The following is a 24,187-nucleotide window of genomic DNA, read 5'->3' as shown; positions in this document are numbered from 1 at the left end:
ATTCCCACACATATAACTCGATTCGACAGCTTCTGTGTTACAAAGCCACCGCAAGTCATATTAAGGTCCTGTCTATTTGACATTTAGGACCATTTTTATTCTCATTACCAGTTTTTGTGACTAGCAGTTAACAGCGTTTATGAATAATGACAACAAATATGTATTAAGTATATATAATGACACAGGTTTTCTTTTTTCCCCTATTTCAGTTACTCTGCCAAGCAGTACGTATCAGTAAAATATTTTCTAAGAGTTCATCTGTAAAAAATCATTTCATACACTTAAGATTATTGCAGCAGATTCACGTTAGAAGAATTTGACTGAAAAGTCTTACCACTTTCTCATTTTAGGAATTCAAAAATACTATTACATACACATAAGTCTGAATAAAAGATTGCTCGCTCTAGAAAATAGTAACCCCAAAAACATTGTGCAGAAGAACATTAGATACCCAAGGTAAAAGCTCTAACAATAAATGGAATGACGTGAGAAACAGCACTTTATGAACTAAAAACAAATGAAAATTTTGTTCTGAAAAAAATAAGTTTCCCTTCAGTGTTTGTTCACTTTTCAAAATAAAGTCCCCAAAAAGTGAGACAGTATACTGGCTTAACACGAAAGGATAAATTATTAAAAGCAACAGTTGTGCTTTATTTCAGCCCTCCTATATTTGCAGATGACATCATCAGCAGGAGCTTGAAGCATCTGTCAGATCTGGACAAGAGTTCAAATAATCAGGACACAGAGGAGATGGCCAGACACTGACAAAGAGAAGTTCAGCTGAAGGAGAGCTCAAATCTAAAACTGGAAACGGAATAAGTGACTAACTGGTAGCACACTAAAGAAAACAATGTGCCTGGAGAGCACAGTGAAATACAAACTATACAAGCATATAAAATGCTGTCAAAACCTTACAACTCATTTTGGAATTACTAAAACAAGTGCTACCACATGGGGAAAGAACTACTCTGTCATCTCTCAGAGCACTAATGTCCCAATTAAATGCTATACTTTAAATAGCATATAGAGAAAAATCTAGTAAAGAAACTTAGAGTGTTTTTATAAACTTGTATGAAGAAGCTGTAGGTGGATTTTAGTACAAAATTATCACTATGAAGAGGAAAAAAAAAGACCAAAAAAACCCCCAACTTAATACGTATTTGAGAAAAAAGCAGCAGCAAAATTAGTTTAGGAAAGAAACAAACCTGTACTTTAGGAAACATATGAAAGTTACTTCTCTAGAGGTTGTAATAATGAAAGTATCAATCACCTGCCAAGGGTAGTCAATCTACACACAACACTACCTGAAAAAAGTACTAGATGAACTCCCAGGGTTCGTTCCAATCAAGCAAATCTGTGACTCAAGTGCCAACCAATTATACAGACACCTGTAAATCACTTGCTACTGAAGAAAAAAGCCAAACCCTACACTGCACTTACATTATACTTTTCTTACCCTATGTTCAGGATCTAAATAAATTATCTGAAGAATTCAAAAATTTGTTGAGTCCTTATCCTTAAAGGGTCTCATTCACGTGAAGAATAGAAAGAGTAAGAAAATTCTCTCATTCCTGTAACTTAACCCATGGACAGAAGTAGAGCAAATTTATTTAGATATAAACCTTTAATCTGAATATGTATGCTAAAAAATAGAATTTTCATTTTTGCTCTGGCAAGATGGAAAGTAAAACTACATGGTATAGCACTTTCTAAACCACAAACTGTAAGTCCACACCCAAAAAGTATTCTGCTCATGTTAACCACTAATACGAACTAATCAAATTTCCATAGTCAGCTTATTTTTACCAAATGTGATGCTTTTCTACTTCAATATTTAAAGATTTCCGCTCTTTCACAAATAATTGTTCTCAGTCTGGTAAAACCCAATCTTTCAAGACATTTAATTTATATTTTTACAACAAAAATCCTAAAATATGATTGAAAAACGTAAGAAGTATTTCACCAACAGTATGCATTCCAAATAAGTACAAAAAAACAGTATCAAGAGGGATGACACTAACTGGAAGGAGGTGGCAAGAATCCCTAACAATAAAATTATTCAAGGCTTGGCATTTGATTTGCCTTACTTGAAAAGCAATTCTTTCAAACAAGAAAAAAGTTTGCTTCCACTGTAAAAATACCAAATTCTCAGGGGAGTGGGGATAAACCAAGGCTGGAGATGGTTTTGACACTTCAATGATTAGTCACTTTATGCATTGACTTGGTTATTTTTCATATTAAAAAAAAAAAATCACCTGAAAGTGACAAAACATTAGGCAATACTGACTTACTCCTGCATCATGGTACTTGTGCTGTAATAATGGATGATCTACAATCAACAAACATTTGTGAAAACTTACAGAAAACCCAAGTAACTGCTGCTGTTCACAAGACATAAGTCTGTTTTTACAAGTGTATTTGTTTTGATTTTTTTAATTGCAGTAAGTAGTCACAAGAGGTCATCATATTAAAAATCTCTGTGAAAAAGAAACAAATAATTTGTAAGCTAGAGAAAACAGTATATGCTGTCATTCTGATTAAAAGAAACTGGTTTCACTTACACAGGTATTTTTGGCTCAAGAGCCACAACCATAATGTAAACCATACAAACTACTCACTAAAAATTTTGTCTTACTAAAAATTTGGTTTTGCAACATATTAAGGTAAGTGGTAGCCAAATTCAATCCAAAGAACTGGAAATTTTACAGCGCAACAGGCAGAATTGCTTGGCTTTGTCGCAAGTCCTCTTGCCTCTGCTGCATCTTCCAAAAAAGTTAGAGTGACTGATGATCCATTTTACTTTCCCATCTTTATATGACTTACTGAGTGGCTCACAGCAGTACCATTACTTTCTAGTTTAAGAACTACAGTGGTTAATAGAGTGCTAAAATAAGCAAGATAATTACAGATTTGTAACATTCGTTTGAATTAGTTAAAATATAGGTAAGTGAATTTGAGTACACCATCTTTATCTTAAAACACTAGGCCAATGACGTGTCATGTCATTTTTATTAAACCACTTGTTTTGAAGAATATATATTCTAATAGAGCACATAAAAGAAAAGAAACTAAGCCATGCGTTTTTTTCCTTATATTTACAGTGATACGTGGTATCTCCATTCAAGTTAAAGAAATATTCAAAGAGTCAAAAGCTTCAATAATTGAGAGTGTAACCAGTATATGGAAAACTTCCACCACTCTACATGTCCAAACATAAGCCTACATTAGATATCTATTATGAGAATGCGTTTAGTACATGACAGCTAAACAACTGTTTCATGAGGAACCCAGGGCTTTTTTGTTTGCTTGTTTGGTAGAGGGGTTTTTTGGTTTGGGTTTTTTTTGCGGGGGGTGGTTTTTTGGTTTGTTTTTAATTGCAATCTTTTCTGTCACCAGTTTACATCACTTGGAAGGATCTTATTCTTCTAAATTATAATCTTAATATGTATAGTGGGATATTTTTGACTTACATTAAGGACCAAGAAGAGAAGAAGGAAAAGCAACCCTAAACAACTGAACAAAAAACCCAAACAACTTAGGTACGTGGGGGGGGGGAAAAAAAGACACCTTCATCGCTCTGAAGCAAAAAATATTATCACAAGCCCAGAACTACACAGCTTTGACATGTGTTGATTCTTCTGGAAACACAGTCACATGCCAAGTGTTCTTAATCATTTAAACAATTAACTGATTTCTTCTTTCTCCTCTCCTCCCTTTCAACCATTAGGACTAACACCATTAAGGAATTTTAACAAAGGTATTCTCAACATAAGTACAATCTACAAAATGCATGCATATGAAACTCTAGTCAACAGAACTTCAGAATTACGTAGCTCTAGAGTCAAGCCACATTGCTATGTATTTCATCCCAACTACTACCACCATCTCAATATCAGCACATATACTTTAAAGTTAACTTTTTGCCTGTTTTGACTCACATCAAAAGAAAGCTGACAGAAATGGCAACACTATACCTGAAAAATACATATCTGCAATTACTTCACTGCAGTAATTAGAATGTGTTTAAATCCAACTTGATCAAGTTGGATCCCAAGTACTGACTTTAGGTTTGGGAATCTTGCAACACTTGCAGTTCCTCCAAATGAGTTGTCCAATTGCATCCCAACTCTACATCAAGATAAGTCTTAAACACAACGAATCCTTATGTTTTTCTAAGAAAAAAGAACTGGACAAACTGGCCAGAGAGAACCTGTAGTAAACTCCACCAGTTTCCCAACACAAAAGAATCAGGGAACCAGAACCTCAGGACACACCAAAGAATACCGCTGAAAATAACTCTAGAAGGTCCAAAGGTTTTATGGAGTAAAGTTTGATGCTTGTTTATTTTCAAAAATCCATTTACCCAGGAGTTTCAAAAAGCAGCTATCACAAAGAAGATGAAACATTGCTAGATCAGATGGTTTACTCAGACTACATACCTGCAATAGGTCTCCTTCATCAAAACGTAGCATTTCTATTATGCCATCCGACTGGATGAAAGCTGCAAAGAAAAACAAAAAACTAAGTAACTTAACAAAAAAACATTTAATTATTAAATAAAAAGAGCGACTTAAAACATCCAAAATCTGCTATACCTCATTCTATACATAGACCTATGACAAACCAAAATAACAATGCAGAGTCTAACAAACACCAAAAAAAAAAAAAATCTATGACACTTAATTTTCCTTGGAGAAAAAGATTGGTGGTACCAAGGTTACTCCATACTTCAATAAAACAACTGAATTTAATAAATCTAAGCCCACAAAGAGTTCAGACATTTACAAACAGAATTTCTGTTTCATTTATACACCAAATATCTTAACGGTACATCTGGAAAGCCTTGTTCACATTGTTCCCTAATCCTTGCATGGCAACAACTCTCTCCATCTTGATAGTAACATATTAAAATATGAAAACGTTCAGAAGTATTTGCACCATAAAACTAAATTCTATGAAAATTCAAGCCTCAGTCACATACAGGATCCTCAAATCCTCTACTTATTTCCTCTAAATGTTTGGACAGGCAAATTTTTTTTCAATTCCTCTCAAAATGCAGGGAATGCTACTTTCTTTTAAAGACAAAGAAATAAGGGCAATGCCCTTCCCATAAAATATAATAATGTGTACAAGAATGAATATGATTTAAAGAGGAAAGAAAAGTTCAAATTGTTCTACATCTTACTCCTCAAAAGTCTACCAAGACACACAAAAAAGCAAGTCTTTAGAATAAAATACAGGAACAACCTCAGATCAGAAAACTGTATTTAAAAAAAACCCAACAAAACCAAAACCCTATAAATAACTCTTTCTCTACCTTACGTTCTTTTTCCATGACTGTCTTTACCATTCAGCTAGATGAAGCTGAGTGAGTGGTAATATGCCTCTCTTTCCGAAAGAGGAACAACTTCAACAGGAAGAAGTTAGATTTCCCAGCACACAGAAGCACAGTGTGCGCTTCTGGAAGATGGATTTTGAATCCCAGTCTGAAAAAGGATCTTTAAACCTTCAAAAGCAGCCCAGCTCAGGTGGAGTGTGAAAATCACCACAGAGGGGAAAGGGGGCATTCAGATTATAAACAATATGCATGTCCTGCTATATTAATAGTGGCATGAGCAGTCCTAGTCAGTCATGTCAGCAATAATGTAGAGGGTTTTTTTGTGTATCTATTGTCATTTCCTTAATGCTTTCCAAAACAAAGAAAACCCATCCTTGATCCAAGAATCGGGAGTTTGGTCAATCATTTATACTGAAGAACTATACGGAACATAGGGCAAGAGATTAAAAAAACAAACAAAACAAACAAACCAAAACATTTAAACAGCTGTTACAAAATCAAGTCCTACAGTTCATGAAAATTTGGGCTTTTAAAACTTAAATTACTGGAATAGGTCTTCCAGTTTAAAGTTTAATGCGAGAAACAAAGAACAAGTGAATTCTTCTCAATTTAACTGGCAATACATATGATGTGAGACATTCAAATCAATGTTTAATTTTGGTTTTAAAACCACTCAGAAAAATCTGTAAGCGAACTGCAGTGCAAGACATAAGAAAACAAAGCTTTGACACATTAGGTTAAAACACGGAATATGATAGTTAATCACAATTTCAGAGAAATGTCATGCTTATCCTCTGTGCAAAAAAACAAATCACAGATTAGCTGATATGGAGGGAAAATTCTCAATTTTTAACTTGGGGACAAATACAGAATGAAACTATGTTTTCTCATGTATTTGATTTATTGCAAGTTTAACAATTACAATTTAAAAAATAAAAAAAAAAAAGACTTTCTCAATACAAGCACACCTTCCTAAGAGGCAAAATGAATTGCACTTCTGAGGTTAGGCTTTCTGTCAGTCTCTTGTTTTCTAGATCTCTGCTTTGGAAACAAAGAACACATAGCACTTGACAGTGGCATCAGGCACAAGCAAAAAAATTATCAGAAAACAGCTTTTTGTATTAATGATCTATCAAAAACTAGCAAAGCATAAAAGGGTATTTTATCTAATCACAAATTCTTAATATTTTTCTGAGGCTTTTTTCTCTGTTTTAAATATGATATACTGTTGGTACAAAGAGCAGAAAATAGCAACAATTCTTCCACAAGGATAACATACACAGAAGCTCACAGAAATTAGCCCAAGCTTTCTACCCAAGCAGCTTGAATTCAGGCAGCCCTTCAGTAAACTAAAAAGGGGCTGAGAAAGTGTTTGGAGTTATTTCATCTTTGTGACAACTTATGAACAAAGCAACAGATGTTACAGAACATTTTGAGTGGATGACACTGTTAAATAGAAGTGCCATTCATCATTACATCATTTAAGAAATGTTTACAGAGAGCAGGTGACAGTTAGTGTCAGGTGAAGTCAGAGGCACTGCAAAGTTTGGCTGCTGGCCATTTCATGGCAGTCGCATCTCAACTGAGATGCTGATGAAGTTGCTGTAGTTATACCTCTTATTTTGGTTTAGACTAACTTTCAAGCCTATATTTCTACTTTATTGGTTATTTCATCAAAGCAAGGAAATGGCAAGTAAATACTTACACCTTCCTGAGATGAAAGCTTTTTTTTGGAACTGGCTTCTCAGACTCTCAATTTGGGATGAAGCAACGAGTCACCTCATTCAAATGAGGCAAAGCCAATTACATTTTAAAAAAGCTCCACTGACAAGTCATAAAGAATCACCCAAATCCCTGTAAGAGCAGCTCTCAGACTGTCTAATATGGACCACAGAGAGAACAAAGTCTTCTTCAAAGTGAAATGCTGACAGTGCCCTTCTGAGTATTTATTTGCCCATTCCAAAATTAGCAGCAGTTGCTCACCTTTTGCACTTGTGCTATCTAACCTAAGCAAGTTTACAAACCTCTACAGTGCAAGTCCAAAAATAGTCTTTTCTGTCCTTTTACACAAAATATATATGTCACCGATAGAGAATAGGTTATTACCAATGCTCAAAGACTCTGCAAGCAATTAAATATGATGTCACTTGGGCATGCTTTATTAGGTGAACTATTCCTCATGCTGCAGAGGAAGATGACTGTTTTCTGCTAAGTCCTTAACAATTTCTCCTGGAAAAACTTCTTCCCAAAGCTTGAGCTGATACCATCATGGTCCATTACCAGACTAATACTGTAGCCAATACTTCGATACCCTGGAAGAGTAAACTGCAGTAAATTAAGAACCATTACAGTCACCCCTGCCACATGACTGGCAACTGTTTCAAGAGGGACATAACACAACATTTGGGGTAGGAAGCATTTTAGCTGTCATAGTATTATCTGCCACTGTACAAATCAGCAGCCAGGAAGGCAAATTACACATTACGAAAATTATTTCTTCCTGACCCTACAGGCAATTGAAGCCCTGAAGGCTGATTACAATAGCTGTTAGTCAAACTTTAAATGTTACTAGCATGTTCATGGACCAAAGAAGGAAAAGGATAAGTATTTATATCCACAGATTTCAATGCCAGAACAATCATAGTCTCTTTTCCTCTTCACCTGTGCTGAACAGAATACTTTCTTCTAAGAGGTAAATACAAATCCCCCTCAGCAGAAAACCCCTATCCTTTCAAGCTCCCACAAAAAGCAAATGTAACAGATTCATGAAAATCTGTAAGAATTTCAGTTATTCTCACTACTAGGGTAGTAAATGATTTCAGGGTTAAATTTTTCCAGCTATAGCTTGTGTATTCCTGGTTTCCTCTTTTCAGGCAGTAGGTCACTATTAACAGAAGACAGACAAACAAGTTTCATTTTCTGTTTGTTTTCAATTTACAGCCTTTAAAATGCAACTTCTTTGATTAAGTCAGCTTTACTATGAAAAGACCACAAAAGATATCAGAAAGAGACCATGAATGCAGGTCTTTCCACTTGCTCCAGAACACCTTGTTCTGCTGAGAGCACTTTCCAAGCTTGGTAAAACAAAACCCACCACCACAGCCATGGCCCCTAGTCCCCAAACCACAGCTTTCTAGAACAGTAAATGCACTATCTAGTCATTATTACCGGTAGATTCTTAAATGCTTTCCCCTGCTCTTCCTGACATCATCACAGTGCTGGATGGTAAACACCTAACATAACAAAAATTAAACCAACAGTGGCCCAAAGAGATACTGAATTCACTTAAATTTCTCAAAGCTTAAGCAGCATCTTCTCACAAGTTTATACAGCTAGTAGACAAATCTTGCTCAAACACATCCCTAATTTGATTGTCCAAGCCTTTCACATTTGAGGTAAAAAAAGAAAAGCACAGGCCTATAATCCATCAAGTAACAAGAAGAAAATTTTAAAATCCTACACATATCCAAAGTAAATGGGAACTTAGTACCAAAACCACCATAGCCAATACCAGTCTTTAGATGTGACTGAATTACACATAACAGAATAAATTTGCATTAATGCGAGACCAATGTGAACACGAACTCTTGGTGCGCAACAATAAAAAAAAATTCTCCCTGGCTCACAGGTTATGAGGCCGTCTCTGACTGAGATCAGATTTTTAAGGTGGCTTTGTAAACTTTTCATTCATTTAGCCACTGTCCATTCCTTTACTTTAACAGGAATGTATATTCTGGCATATATGCTTATAAAAACACTATCCTGAAATACAACTTAGCTCTGGAACAGCTACTCAACAGCAGTGCATTCATTTATTTTTATGTTAATCATAATATATTCTCTTACAGGCTTGTAAGAACTCTTTTCTTCCTTAACTCTTGTCTAAACAAGTTTTCTAACTTTCTTGTAAGCTGTATTTATAAAAGTCAGTACCATCCAGTCTCTGAATTTTTTCGAAATTCTGAACATAATATCCTAGCTTACTAAAATGGGGCCAGAACCATTATTTAAATAATTCCTAATTTACACTAAGGTTTTTTTTTAAAGTCCAGTTTCTAACCCTTTGTCTTAGTGACTAAGCTCACTTCAAGGTAACTATAACCACATGAGCCAATTACAATGTGCTAAATGCCACTCGCTTTTGTCTGTGTAATTGTAATTACTGCCTTTGTATCACTATTGGTTAAACAGCACATCTGAACCTGGAGGAGTTATTTTTAAAGCTCTGACTATGAATTAACTGCTTATGCACTATCACACAATTTCAATCATCCTGAACAGTGGAAAACTGAGCAGCATGTGAAATACAGGCAGGTGGATACAGAATGATAAAATAACATTATTATGGAAGAGAAAATTACATTGTAAAAAACAAAATACTCCACAGATTAAGAAAAATAGAATTACACTGTAATGCAAGCAACCACTTTAATCAGCTTCAGGAATACAGAAGTCTGGTCAGCCTCAAGAAACACATCCCAGTTCAGTGTTCAACACAATAAATTTGTTTAAAGAAAGGCCTGTTCTCCAAGATGGAAGAGTCAGTGCAGCTATCTGCCTGAATTTCTGCCTACATCCCAACAGGTTCACTGGAAATGTAAAAGGTCATTCTCTTATAAGCCAGTGAATGTCAGGCAATAGAGAATCACCAACCAGCAGGCCTGGTTTCCAGCTAAATCCTCTTGCACTCACATAGACTTTCGCTTGTTTATTTTCCAGTACTCCATAACAAAGGGAAATTAGTAATTTTCCCAAGAGACTTCACAAAGAGCCATCACAACAAAGACAGAAAATACACACAAAATAGTAAAGATCACATGCAAAAATGTCTCACTTTGAAGTCTTTTTACATAGAAACATATGCTTTATTCTTTATTAAAAACTCTAATGACCACCCCTCAAAAGCCAACTAGCCAAATTTTTATTTTCTGTTTATGTATTACAGATTTGAAATAGAACCATTCCTAGATAATGCACTTTAATCATCACATGAAAAGAAAAAGCAATACGTTAAGCCAAAAAACAAAAATACAGAATTTTCATCGAAACCCTCCTTTTGTACTACTGATTTAAAAAAAAGAAATTAAGACTTCACACAACATGTACTCAAGTAAGTTCATATGCACCAACCTAGGCCCAAGTTAATACAAGCTCAACAGATAGCTCACTTGCACTGCAATACCTGAGCGCACTATTTCACAGTGAGGCCAAGCTTTGCAGTGCCTCCGACTTCACCTGGCACTGTCACCTGCTCTCTGTAAACATTTCTTAAATGATATAATAATGAATGTGACAGTAATAAAAATGTCAAATAATTTGTATTTTACTGCACACAACAGTACAAATTGAGTGCATTAACTGATAGCCAACTAATTCTGCATATAATATTTGGCTAAGTTATTTGTGTGTCATTTCTAACTTCAGATAAAAGACAAGCTCCTTTACACAGCAAGGGCCTTCCCTAGTAAGAAGAGTTGTTACATTGTTTTCAGCCACTCGTCTCTTTTCCCCTTAGTTAAGACTGATGCAGATTTTTCGGAATTCAGTCACCAATTCAGTTCTTAAAGCCAGCTCCGAAACAGAAAGTCACAGCGTGATTCTGATTCAGAACACAGGCTCCAGACAGACAATGAAACCACCGCTTAGTGTAAGAAAGGAAGAAAGGGAGTCTCCATCCTGAAGCCACTGCTCCCACATCTGGCTCACAGCATTTGTTTCTCACTTCAGAAGACAGTGCAACCGCTTGAAGGTTTCTTTCACAGAGTTATAACTGACCGGATGTGTCCGGTGAGAGATATATCCCTGCAATAAAACTATACAAACATATGTAGAAACAGAAAAGCTCACTGAAAGTAACATGTACTATCAATCTGCTTTTACTTTGTTATTTTCCTAACAAAACTATGTTAGGTGATTTTAGATTGATACACACACCAAAAAAAAAAAAAATCACACATTATTCAAATACCTTTATTCTCAGATGCTTATTCTGTATTCAGCTTGTATTTACACCCTACAGAATTTGCATTTTCATCCACTTCAGCTAAAGTGACTTTTATTTTCATCTGATTTTTTTGTAATAAGAGTTTAAAAAATTATCTGCCATTGACCAAAATGGTCTATTTCAGATGGTAGCAATAAAGATCATAAAACTTCACTTGAAAATAAACCAAAATACTACTTTAAAAGTTGCCAGATGCTCTAAAATACCCGTGAAAAAAAAATTTGCTTTAAGTTGGTCCTTTACTTTTAAACATTTCAATAATTTCATTTATTCCTCCAAAGACATTATTTGCTGGCTCAAAAATGCTTCTCAGGAAATAATACTCAATTCCATTCACATGGGTTATGAATGAGAAAACTTATTTTAAAATAAATAAAAAAAATATAATTAAATAGGAAAGGAAAAATAATTCATCTGGAGAAAAACTTTAGTGCATGTTATTTTTAAGCCAAAGAGAACAATACTTCTGACACTCATGGAAACTTCTCATAAAACATTTAAAGAGAGAAAAAAATTTAAAAAGAAGTTAAAGAGAAAAAAAACATCTGCAAATAGCATCCTTTTTTCTGGCTTTGGGTCATACAAAGTAAAGCTTTTTATTCTTTCTAATGATGGCAGTTGTTAATATTTTAAAATTTCAATATGTTAAATTAGGTTCTACTCCTATAAATTAATTGTTATTGAGCTGGTACAGGCATAAAATTAATGGGAACTATCCTCAAAACCAAGACACCCTATCCTGCAATGAGAAGAGGAAAACAGCAGCTACTTTAAACTACTCTTAAAGCTTTATCTCACTTTAGATTTTAGATTCAAATTTTAGATCAGAAACTTTTCATTGTAGCAGTAAGTTTTACCACTCACGCAGCACTGCAAACTGATGTGTGCAAAAATAACATGGACTTACTGGAATTCTAACCTTTTTGGTATATAGAAACATTTAATACGTAGCTTGCAAGAAATGGAAGTCATTTCATAGCTTCTGCAGCCTCAGGAGAACAATGCATTAAAAGACAATAATTTTAACTACTGCCATTAATGTCAGCCTTCCAAACTTACACTCTTATCAAATGAAGCACTGAACAGACCCCCACTTACTCAAAAAAATGGACTGTGCCAACACCATGAAAAGACCTACCTAAAAGGTACATCCAGGATGATAAATGACCTTAATAAACATATACTGAGAGCAAGCATTGTTCTCCACCACACTGTAGAAAAGAGGAAGGAAGAAGGGATTTTCAGAGTTCCCAAAAAAACCCCGCAGAACAGGAAGATGACAGAGCCAGGCAGATACCTCCTAACACATAAATGTCTTGCTGGCAATGTGAATGCAATCAGGTAAGAGCTACAGCTTATGCTCCGTGGACACTCCTCAGTTTTCAATCCTTACTCCTACCTTGCTACCCACTGCAGAGGATGCTTTGTATCACTCATGGCATAGAAACTGTGAACTAAGTGACAGAGTTCTGCTCTCCTCCCTGCCCTGATTTTGCTTCTCTCCCCTTTTTTCTTTGGTCACTTACTAGGGTGGAACTGCAGGAATTTAAAGAACAAGAAGGGTACTTGGACAACACATTAATTTAGATTTTGTTGCATAACACTTGCCACTAAATTAATACTAAATCACTGGAGAGAAGAATCATTGGGAGGGAAGAGCACAGTATCTCCACCCTCCCTATGCTCACATGGCAACACTAAAATGTCCACTGGAAACAGCTATTAAGCCTGGAGGACAAGTAAAAACAGTGGCAAGATAACGCTTATTCATCTACCATACGAAGTCTATAAATACAACAATCGAAGGCCTGGAAAAGATAGAAAAAGCCTGATGTTAAAGCCCTGGTGTTAATGATGTGGCAGTAACGCTACTTATTGATTGCTTAGCAAAGCACTCTGTTGACTTGCCATGTGGGAACACAGATCGGCAGGAAAAAGCTGGCTGCAATGCCTGATAAAGCCAGAGGAGAAATGGGTGGAGAAGAACAACTGCAGAAAGTTTTGAAAGAAGATAAAACATAGGGCAAAAAAAATGAAACAAAACAGGGGAATTCCAGTTTGGGGGAAAAACTACTAAAACATTAAAAAGAAATTAAAGGTGCAAGTAGAGATAGGGAAATTAAATGCTTGCAGAAATTCAATTTAGCCACCTTGAGGGCAGTTACCCCTCAAAAGTAAATATACAGTCTCTTCTGGTCAGACTCTTTTCCAAGCAGCTGTGATGATCTAGTTTAACACCCTGTGCAACAGAGATCATGATTTCACCCAAAAGTTTCAAACCCTTAGGCTTAGTTACAGAATATGTTTTGGAAAGACATCTAATTCTACTTTGAAGATTTCAACCACCCCACATGACTAAGTTGCCCCCTAACTAAGACAACAGTCATTTACCTTCACTCAAAATACCTCTCGCTTCTACTTTGACATGCCTAGTATCAAGTCTCAACTTAAACAGGCATAGCTTTGCTAGATTAAAAGGCCCTTCAGCATCAGAATTTTTCCCACAATATAGATATTTTTATATCTATAATAAATATCTAAATAAATAAATCTTACATTCAATCTCCAAGTTCCTTATTCTGCTATCTTTTTACCTAGAGAAATTAAATTTAATCAGAGGAAGACTTCATTGGACTCATCAAGTACCAAGACTCCAATCAAATTTTCCCTGATGAACTGGAAGTTCATTTCAGTCTTTTCTCCATCAGATACTGACATTCAGTAGTACTGATTGGCAGAGTGGCTTTACATGCGAAGATTCAGTCTGTCAATGACAATGATCTCTCTCAGCATCAGATATAAACAGGTTTCCCCAAAAACAAGGAATCTATTAATCTTTTTATTTTGGAAGATACAGTTCAGTGAAAGCTATCTGGGCACATCATGACCTAGTTAAGCTACATGAAAGGCAACTGACAAGGTATGTGCTAATATAAAAGCAGCTATATCATAATATAAAAGTTCCACACATACACACCTTCCTTATCTTTTTATACTTAGGAAAGACAACTTAGATGGCAATAGTAGTCTCAGTGCTTTCTATTATATGCTTGATAACGATAATTTCTGGTACCCCTAGACTGCCCATTGCTGGCTCCACAGACTGAAGTTACACACAGGTCCAGAACACCAAAACAAACACACAAAGGAAGGAAATGGTTTCCAGTAAGGACCAAGTACTCCATGTCACCTGCTGCAAGAAAGGAATGGCCAAATTTTGCAACATTTAATATCCATATCTCTCAGTATTTCCACAGACATATGAGTTGCATAGATTGTTAAGTGTTACTTTAATACATCTTGTATATTAACATGTCAACCACAATTCAATTTGCTATCATATTACCAGCAGCCAGCAAAGATGGAAACTAATAGCTGTATTACTCTTTGCATGGAAGATCAGATATAAGTAATCCTGTTGAAACAAATTTTTCAAGAGAAAGAATAAAAACTAGGGAACAAATAAAGCCTGTGTGATCCACGACCATAGCAATAAGGAATGGTTGACAGGGTCTTGTTTTTATTCTATGATTACATTTTTTTAGTGATGCAGCAACGCATGAAGCTTTCTGGATCCAATTACAACTCCGCTCCTACCTAAACTATATCTAAATTACTATTACCATAGCACCAACTTCACCATGGAGTTAGACAGAAACTCAGATTTCTCCTGTCTTACAGATATTCCCATCAGTTGTGACAAAGTTATTGCAACCTCCAAGTTTTAAGATCACAAGGGAGACAAAAAATACAGAGACAGAGCAATTGAGGATGGAATGGACCTTAAGACGTCACCCAGCTCAACCTTCTGCAGAAGTACAGTGAATGCTGAATTTGAACAATGTTGCTTAGGCTGTTGTTTAGCTTGGCCTTGAAAACCTCCAAGGTCAGATATTCCACAACCTCTCCAGAGAACCTGCTTCAATGCCTGACTGTCCTCATCGTGAAATGCAGTCTCATTACGTCAAGCCAGAACATCACAGTGATCCTGACCGGAAGGCCAAAACAGATGGAGGAGTCAGTGATCCATGTGAGAGCCAAGCAGAGCGGACCCACGCCTGTGCTGTGCTGCATGTCCAGGCTGGCTGTCAGGCCTGTGCTGCACATAGCCCCTGGCTGCAGGGCGAGCTCAGACAGCTCTCTGGAACAGAGGAGCCTGCGGGCAGCTCCCACTCCATACTGGCAATGCCACCTGGGTGGCCTTGCCTTTACCTAAAGTAGGGATGGAAATTCCCAGGTGAACATCCTTTCTTCTTGACAGTAAAATTATGAATAGAGTTGTTTTCTTGCAAGGAAATCCAGCAATAGCTCTACGGACCAGCATGGAGTAACCCTTTCTATGGGCAGGGTATGCACAGTACGTTGCATATGGACTGACGGGCTGTTTGATGCTCCATAACTCAGGGTTCCCAGCATCAAAACAGATCTATTATCTATGCTATTCTCTCTTTACAGCACTAGTTCTAATAAATAGAATTTTCAATGCTATTTTACAGTGTCTGAGTGCCTTTCTTGGATCATCACAGAGCAGCATCTCCTGGTACAAAACAAACTTTCCCTGTTTCACTTTATGGCCACTGTCTCTCAGGCTCCTGATCTGTGTCTCTGTGAGGAGTCGGGCTCCATTTTCTCCATAAACTACTTCAATATTGGCAGGCTGCCACAAGATCTTCCAAAGCCTCACTTCCATGGGTCCCTCAGCCTCTATTCATAGGTCATGCACCCACTGATCATCTTTGTATCCTTCCAGTGGGATGGCAGAGCAAAACTGGACACAGTGGTTTAGGTGTGGTCTATTAAGTGCTGAGTAAACAGGAATAATCACTTTGTTCAGGGCAGTGGCTACACTCCTGTATGTTGCCAGGTACATTGCTGACTCATTTCCAGGTTGTATCCCTCACAGGTGGTTATTCTGTCCCATAGGAAGGGCTTTAAATTTGTCCTTTTTGGATTTAATGAAGGTCCTGTCAGCTCATTGTTCTGTCCTGCTTACATCCCTCTGAAATGCAGACCTGCCCTTGAGTATTAGTACATTCCAACTCCAGATCGGTGACAAAGCTACAAAGCAGGACAGGTCCCAGAATAGAGCCCGGAGATGCTCCTTGCAGCCAGACTCTGAGGTAGAGCACAAACCACTGCTGGGAATAAACCAAAACCAAACACTTCGCAGTTTATGTAGTTGCCTGGATAGTTTTTATCATTATCTACAAATTCTACCTGTAAATATTTGTACAGTATTGTGGTGTAAACCACTGATTCTTTAAGACTTCTTCTATATTTCTAGATTAGTTTATATTTATTTAGAAGCTTCAGATAACCAGTTTTTAAATTCATTTAACATTCATAACATTCATTTAACATACCATTTCAAACAGGGGACCCAAAAATGCCCCAGTGGAAGCAGATGTCATGAAAAAGTAGCTGATTTCTTTACTCTATCTCAACATCATTATCTTCTATCATCTTCAACCCGAGCCAGACATTTTCAGTCTACAGCTTATCTATTACAAAAATAAAGAAATTTCATAAGCTAGTCACATCAAACTATGCTGAAGCCATTCTGTTTCACACTCAGGAAACTACCTTGACATATTCCCAACAAAGTATGCCTGTAAGGAAACAAGAAAGCTTTCAGTTTTCAAAAGTTAGAATTATCTCTTTAAAAAACCTTCTTTCTGAGAACTTCTCAGCCATTTTTTCTTCACTACCACTCTCCTCTATAAGGACTTCCTTCTATCAAGTTGATGAACAACAAGTATATAAGAGGTTTAGTGGAAATAAGTGTTTCAAATTATTTAAATCTGTACCATGCTTGTTTACAATTTTGTCTCCTACCATCACTCCCTCAAAGGGTAATGTAATCTGTTTAATATCAGTATTAGCTGTGCTTCCTCATTTAAACAACCTTAAAAAAACCCAACCCTATCACCGAGGGTTGTCTGGGATTTTTTTAAGTAACTTCAAAAAGTTTAAAAAGTACACATTCTATTACACTAAATCTGTACAGTCCAACATATATCTAGGTATTCAATTGAAAAAGCCCTCAGATACCCCTTAAGACATTGCTAAGACAAACAGCTTTACGAAGAATAGTTAATGGATCCGTTTATCAACTAACTTAAAAAACACCAAGCATGTTGCATTACAGTCAGCTGAACAGTTCTATTAAATAACATTTTGTAACTTCACACAGTACACAGACAGAAGGAGTTGTTATGCATATAATTTCATTTCCTGTACACCTCCTTCCACTAAATTTCACTCGGGTATCTCTAAAACCAGTTTGATAAGGACAGCAAAACTCCCATTCTCAGATTGTTCTCTGTTGCGGTGCATGCCAGGCAGTAAGAGAAGAGGTATTAAAAATGCATCTGTGACAGTCTTAGTGAGAAGGCAAATCTGATAAGTGTAGCAGGAAAATCTCAAACTAGTGTAAAACTCCTCTTTTTTTCTTTTTCAGGAATTGGAATTACATTGCAATACTTCAGCTCTTTGCTATTTCCCCATTATATCCAAGGTTTTCAAAAAGAGAGAGAGAGCACACACACAGTCCTAATTTAGTCGCTTTAATACTCCAGAGTAAAAGTTATCAAGGCTGCTTATCAGAAAATGTTAAAAACATATTTTAAAAATGCTAAATGCAAATGCTGCATCACATCCTTGTTGCAGTCAGTAAATCAGTAATTACTCCATGTAGACAGCTGAGAAAACAGAAATACACAACAATCCTGCATCACGTTAAAATTTTACCGGTTGCCTCTAACAAACGCTATCTGACACAGGATTATTCTTTGCCTGTATTTATGACTAAAAAGACAAATACCTTCTGTTTAATTCTAATGGTCATTGGTTCCTTTGGTTTCTCCCTATGCAAGAAGAAATTCTTGGTATTAATAAATAACAAATAATTAAAATGCTGAAATACTAACACAATTTTTTCAAAAAACAAATTATTTTTTAAATTACTGTAGTTTCAACTCACAGGGACAATGGATCAAATCAGTTGCTTCCATTGTGAGGACCCATTGTGCTCAACTTTTAGAACTACAGGATAATGCAGGCTGGAAGTGACCCCAGAGGCTCCAGCCCAGTCCCCTGGTCAGAGAGTGTCCAGTTAGAGCAGGATGCTCAAGGTATTACCCACTCCAGTTCTGAGTACACCCATGTATCACCAGGAAGAGTTCAAATTTAATTCAAATGCTGTCTTTAGAGAAAAAAAAGATATTTTCTTGAGCTCCTGTTATACCTAGGTAATCTTCATGCTGTAGACTGACAAAGTCAGAGGCACTACACTGAATAGAAGGTACTAGCAAGAGAAATAAAATAGATTATTACAGACTTCTATTCTTGCTGAACCCACAAACACAGGAACAAACCAAACTGGTTCTAGCCTATGCTTCAGTCACACAACTTTTACTGCTAGTTATGCATGTACCACAACATCGACCATTCACAGTCAGACTCCCAGGTCATTTAAAAAGTTTACTGTTTGAAAAGACACCTTGAACTCACAAGCTTCATAAATCACACCATGGAACCATAACATGTATCACTTTAAGAAGAGCAAAACTGGGTAAGTTCTGAAATAAAGCGACACACAGCAAGTGTCCAAACTGTACTGCAAACAGGTGAATTTTTAACATGCACAAATGCATCTAAATGACTCAGAGCAATCCATATTGCAATACTAGCAATTGTTGACAAAAATCACAGCTGAAAGGTTTAAAGAATGCAAAGCTTATAGACCTCTGCAAACCCCGGAGGGGCTTCATCATGTTCAGCACTACACAAATACATAGCAAGTCCCTTCAAGAGATGACACTCCAAGGCCCTGAACTGAGCACACTATCCTTAAATTGACCTCTACAGGTGAGGGCACCCCAGTCTGCTTCACATGTGCAGTATAACTAGACACCGGTGAGGGAGAAGGAGGTCCAGAGGAGGGAATAGCACTCACTTTGAGATTACACTGAAGGTCACGGAGAATATGTCTCAACTTCCTGTCCATTGCATGACAATTTTTCCTTTTATTTAGTCCAAAGATTTTGCAAACAAGTATGAGACTGTTCAATTCGAGCACATAGTTAATATTTTTCATTCACAAGAGCAAAGTCACAGTGCAAACCTAATTAGCCTTTCCACATTCAAGTTTCAAAACCCCAGTGTGATAGCATGGTCAGTTTTTATTCACTGTGTTTTTCTCACACTGTTTGTGATTTTCATGTGCTACTTCAGCTACTAGAGTGTTTTCAGTTTGATTGAGGTCATTCTTTTTGCATCATATTTTGATTTAAGTCAGGGTCAAAACACAAGCATTAAAGTAAATGGGGGCACGCTATAGATTAGTTCTGACAGCAGGATACAACAAACAAACTGTATACGTGAAGATATTCTTTATAACATTATTTTAAACTTGTAATCTTTCTCCCATATCACCTTCCAGCACTAGTCTGCTTTTCATACTCATGTGAAGTATCCTGGATTGCTATTTTAGATATTAGTAAAAACCAAAAAGGAAGTTACTTGACTGAGATTAGAAAGAATGACAAAAATGGAACCAGAACTCCAGCATCCCAGTACACTGTTCTAATGACATCTCCCTTCAACTCTGTGATTATTTTACCCATTACTTACACTCCATAACTACCTTAGTTTCTAGGATGCTAGCAGAGAATACATCAAGCTTTACGGAAAAAAAAATCCTATTTTCACTGACCTATCTGGTATCATAACTTTGATGTTTAAATAGAAATTTTTGCCAGATCCAGCACTAAGACATAACTTCAAATATTACAGCCAGGGATTGAACCTAGCCTAAATATTAACCTTACTCTATTTCCACGTATCTTGTGAGCAGAGGGGTAGGTAAGAGAGCTATCAAAATAGTCTCAGCAGGCTTTCAGTCAGCTGGCCAAATAAAAAGGGATTTAAAAAAAAATTGGTTGTAAAAAAAGCATCCTCATGTTAGACATTTGTCTTCAAAACATTTTACTGACCGCGGGGTTATGGGGTTACGGCATTACTATGGCTTCCTTCAACCTAAAACCCAGAAGGCTGTTGTGTGTATGTTGTGTGTCCCGTCCCTCCCCAAACCAACACCAACCAAACCAAACAAACAAAACCCCAAACAAAAACCACACATGCTCAAATATAAACTGAAAGCTGTCCTCAATCCATGTGTCAATACAGAATGTGATAATTACACTAGGAAATGATAAGCCTGAAAATCATACATATTTGCAAAAGAAACTCCTAAGTTATCTTTGCCCCTCCTAAATAGCAAGATCCTCTTTGAGACTGAATGCAGAAATTTTTCCCTATCATGTTATTCTTTTGCTATGGTTCACAGATTTCCTAAGTGAAAAAAAACAAACAAAAAATTTTACAACCCTCTCAGTCTTACTCATTCCTCAGCAATACATGGGCACTGAGGATCCAGTTAGGCACAAAAAAAGAAAAGTCACACATCAGTGTTTAGTCTGAAAATGATGTTTAAGGTTTTTTGACTGGTCCATATGCAGTTTTCTCTGCTCTCATATCTATTCAGACACCAGATAGTTTTCAGAAGTTCTATTTCTATAGAACAGAGAGTGTACAGCAATGTCACTGTTCCTCAAGACTTTGATTTACAGCTTGAACACTCAAAGGACTTCAGTTTTCCTTTTTGCTGTTAGTCAAAACTGTTTATGTTACATTTTTCCCCTCAAACTTCTTAACTAAGACTGGGTACAAAAGCAGTCATGTCTACCTGGAATACTCCAGCATCAATCTTGTTTCTACTCATGACAGCTCCATGAAAAACTGCTTGCTGCTCCTTCTCCATAGAAGCACAAAGCCAGCATACTCTTCAGTCCATCAGCTCCTTCCTTCCTCCAGTTCCCCCTCATGTACATGCAAGGTAAGAGGAAAACAGTGTCCTCCACCCTAATTTTTCACTTTACTTTGTCATATACTGATCTGTTCTTCTCACACAACTGTCATTCATCTGACACCTGCTTCTTATCAGCTTTTTTTCTGCAGCAAATCCTCTGGAATACATACTGCATTGTCTTACTACAGCCACCTTCAACTCAGCAGTCCTCAGGAGCACTCAGCTCTAATCCCCCTCCACAGCTTCCTTCCTGCAGCTGTAGTGAAACATGTATGTCCACATCTGGGAGATGGAAAGGATATTCCTAGCTACTTCCCTGCTTCCTGATTATTATTTTCAAACTCTATCTTACTACGTTTAACTTGACACTAACTGGTAAAAGCTAAGGCACTGAAGGACAGAGCCTGAAACACCCTCCCCTCCTTTTTTCTCAACCGCTGTTTAATTTTGAGCTCCCATCTTGGTCTAAAGGCCCACTGTCCAAGCTGATCCTTCCTCTTCTGTGCTCAGTTACTGTCTCTTGCAGACTGGTACTTAGTTTGTAGCTTAAGAACAGTGGGACTGGATCTCAAGTCCCTTTTATCTTTGTCTTACTTTAAAACTGTTGTTTGGTTTTTGTTTTTTTGTTTTGTTTTTTTTTAATCCAGGGTTTAAACAGGCATTGCACTCAGCAAAAGGAAGACTGCAAGACAACACTTTCTAACATGCCATCCACAAACACAGCTTGTGAATGAACTCTAAGAAGTCAATAAAAGATGAATTAAAAAAAACAAAACAAAACACAAAAACCCAAAACACCAAAGCAAGACTTACTAGTGACCCTAAATGCAGCAGAACAGATGGGAAGAAAAATGAGTGTCAGAAATCTGAAAAGACTAAAAGAAAAACGTGTTTTATTTGAGAAACAAATTCACTTTTTGAAAATGACAGAACTATTGCTGGGATAAGTTTTAAGTAATAGACTGTATCAACAAAAGGAAATGGTATCAGTACAAACTATTCACTTCTCTTGAAGGGCGTCAATCATATCTGTTCAAACTCTGTGAATCTAAAACTGTTTTTGTTTATTAAGGAATGATAAAGAAGTCCATAGAGAAAAAAACCCTGTATCTTCTTCACAAATGAACCAAACTAGACCATGGCCCCAGCCATCACAACTTTTAGGGTATGAATCAATTCCATCATACCAGTATATGACATCACTGACAAAGCTTATAAACTCATATAACCTATTACCTGTGAAGGAATGCAATCACAAACAGAGTTAAAAATAGGAATTCCTCAAGCATTTGAACTCTTTTAGTACCTCAAGACACTACAGGCCACACTGACAAACTCACACATTCTCATCACTCTAAAGACACGGTATCATATTCATGCTGTTATCTAAACGTTACATTCTCGAAGACAAAGTCAAGTTAATAACAGTGGATGTGCAACAATCAAAATTGGGGAGTTTTAAACACTTTCTAAGCAACATCATCCTATTTGTAAAAACAAGCTACTAGGAAATTACTGAAATTGAGTCCTTCACTAGAAATGCGTATCTACATTTATTCTTATACATGCATTATTAGAATGCATTTCTTCCCTCAAGTCTGCTCTAGACAAATAACTAATCTCCTCACTGAACTCCTATTCCATACTCTTCTTATTCTTTTTGTTTCTTCCTCTCAGTCCTCAAACTCCTCCCTCCTCCAGTGCAGCAACTTGCCTGAAAAGCAAATTCTCTTGTCCAAAGTAAATATGTTTCACCTACTTCTGCAATACATTATATTTACCTGCTGCTTTTTAATGCTACCAAACAGCAATGCTTTTAAGCAGACCACGAGTCCACACCTTGGAAATGCTTGAAAGCCGTTCTCAGCAATGCTACAGAATATGCTTAGGTGTTTCGCTCGGGGCTTTTTTTCCTTGCTAAACCACAATGAAAAGACAGCGTGCCAAAATCACAGACACTGCGAGTTAGGGAAAGTCAGACGGGGACTTTATAAAGTTTGGAGAAAACGCCATCGATCCCGCGAAGGCGCCGGACACCTCTCAAAAGTTCAGGGAAGCGAAGGGGGGTCCCGCTGTCATTTGGTGAGGGATCAAAATCCAACCCATGCAAAAGCGCACATTTCTGCGCTTTCTCATGCAGCTTCGCCCGTCTGTTTGGCTTGGCTCGGTCTCCCGCTGGAAGCCTGCCGCAGGGAAACCAGCTCAGTGCGAGAAAACCTCCTATTTTTTCTTTTTTTAAACTTCTTTCTTTCTCTTTTCCCTTGTTTAAAGGGCAGCTCCAGCTCCATCCCCACCGCTGTCAGGGGAGGAGAAACCCCTGCCAAACGTCAGCGACACACACACACACAGACGGACACACAGAGACACAGACACACACACCCGCACCCTGGCAGCCGGGCGGGGGACGCAGCGATGCAACTCCCCGCACACCCTGGGCAGCGAGAGCCGGCAGGATGCGGGACAAGGGGCGGCGACCCCGGGGCGCCTTCCCGGCCGCCTCCCCCCACCCCGCCGCCGTCGCCCGGAGCGGGCGCGGGTCACGGCCGCCAACGGCCCCACCGCCACCGGAGGGAGGGGAGGAGAAGCGGGGGGAAGGGGGACAAGAAAGGGAAGGGAAATCTAGGTCTCACCTTCCTTCTCGGCCCGCGCCGTGTGGAGGAGCAGCGCCAGCGCGAAGCGCAGCGCCGCGCCCTGCCAGGCGGCCGTCCAGCCGCCGGTGCGGGGGAAGGGGCAGCCGCCGGGGGAGCAGTGGAGGCAGCGCAGGGAGCAGCGGGGGCAGCCGGGCGCCGCCGTCATCGCGCTGCCGCCGGCGCTGCGGGTGCGCCGGGTGTCCGTGTCCGCGTCTGCTCCGGCCGGGCCGCGGCGCGCGCGCGGAGGAGCTCGGGGAGGGGCGGAGCGGGGCCGGGCGGGGGCGGGGCCAGGCGAGCACCCCCGCGAGCGCGCGCGCTGCGGCTCCTGACGCGCGTGTCCCGGG

The 24,187-nt window shown here is 38.0% G+C and overlaps 1 protein-coding gene across 1 annotated transcript in view; it reads right to left on the bottom strand.

The window, feature by feature from the left end:
* Positions 1-24,046, bottom strand: part of TMEM131 (transmembrane protein 131) — a 92,477-nt gene extending 68,431 nt beyond the window's left edge. Inside the window, exons 1-2 of the mRNA XM_027674861.1 lie at positions 23,844-24,046; positions 4,440-4,501 (exon numbers count right to left, since the gene is read on the bottom strand). Of these exons, the coding sequence (XP_027530662.1) occupies positions 4,440-4,501; positions 23,844-24,009 (228 nt within the window). The 5' untranslated portion in view covers positions 24,010-24,046. The remainder of the gene's footprint in view (positions 1-4,439; positions 4,502-23,843) is intronic.
* Between the last annotated feature and the right edge of the window lie 141 nt (positions 24,047-24,187).

The sequence above is a fragment of the Neopelma chrysocephalum genome, unplaced genomic scaffold (genome assembly GCF_003984885.1).
Source record: "Neopelma chrysocephalum unplaced genomic scaffold, ASM398488v2 Primary Assembly neopelma1_25, whole genome shotgun sequence".
Taxonomy (NCBI): domain Eukaryota; kingdom Metazoa; phylum Chordata; class Aves; order Passeriformes; family Pipridae; genus Neopelma; species Neopelma chrysocephalum.
Note: the sequence above shows the minus strand (reverse complement) of the source record. Positions and strands in the feature narration are given on the sequence as shown.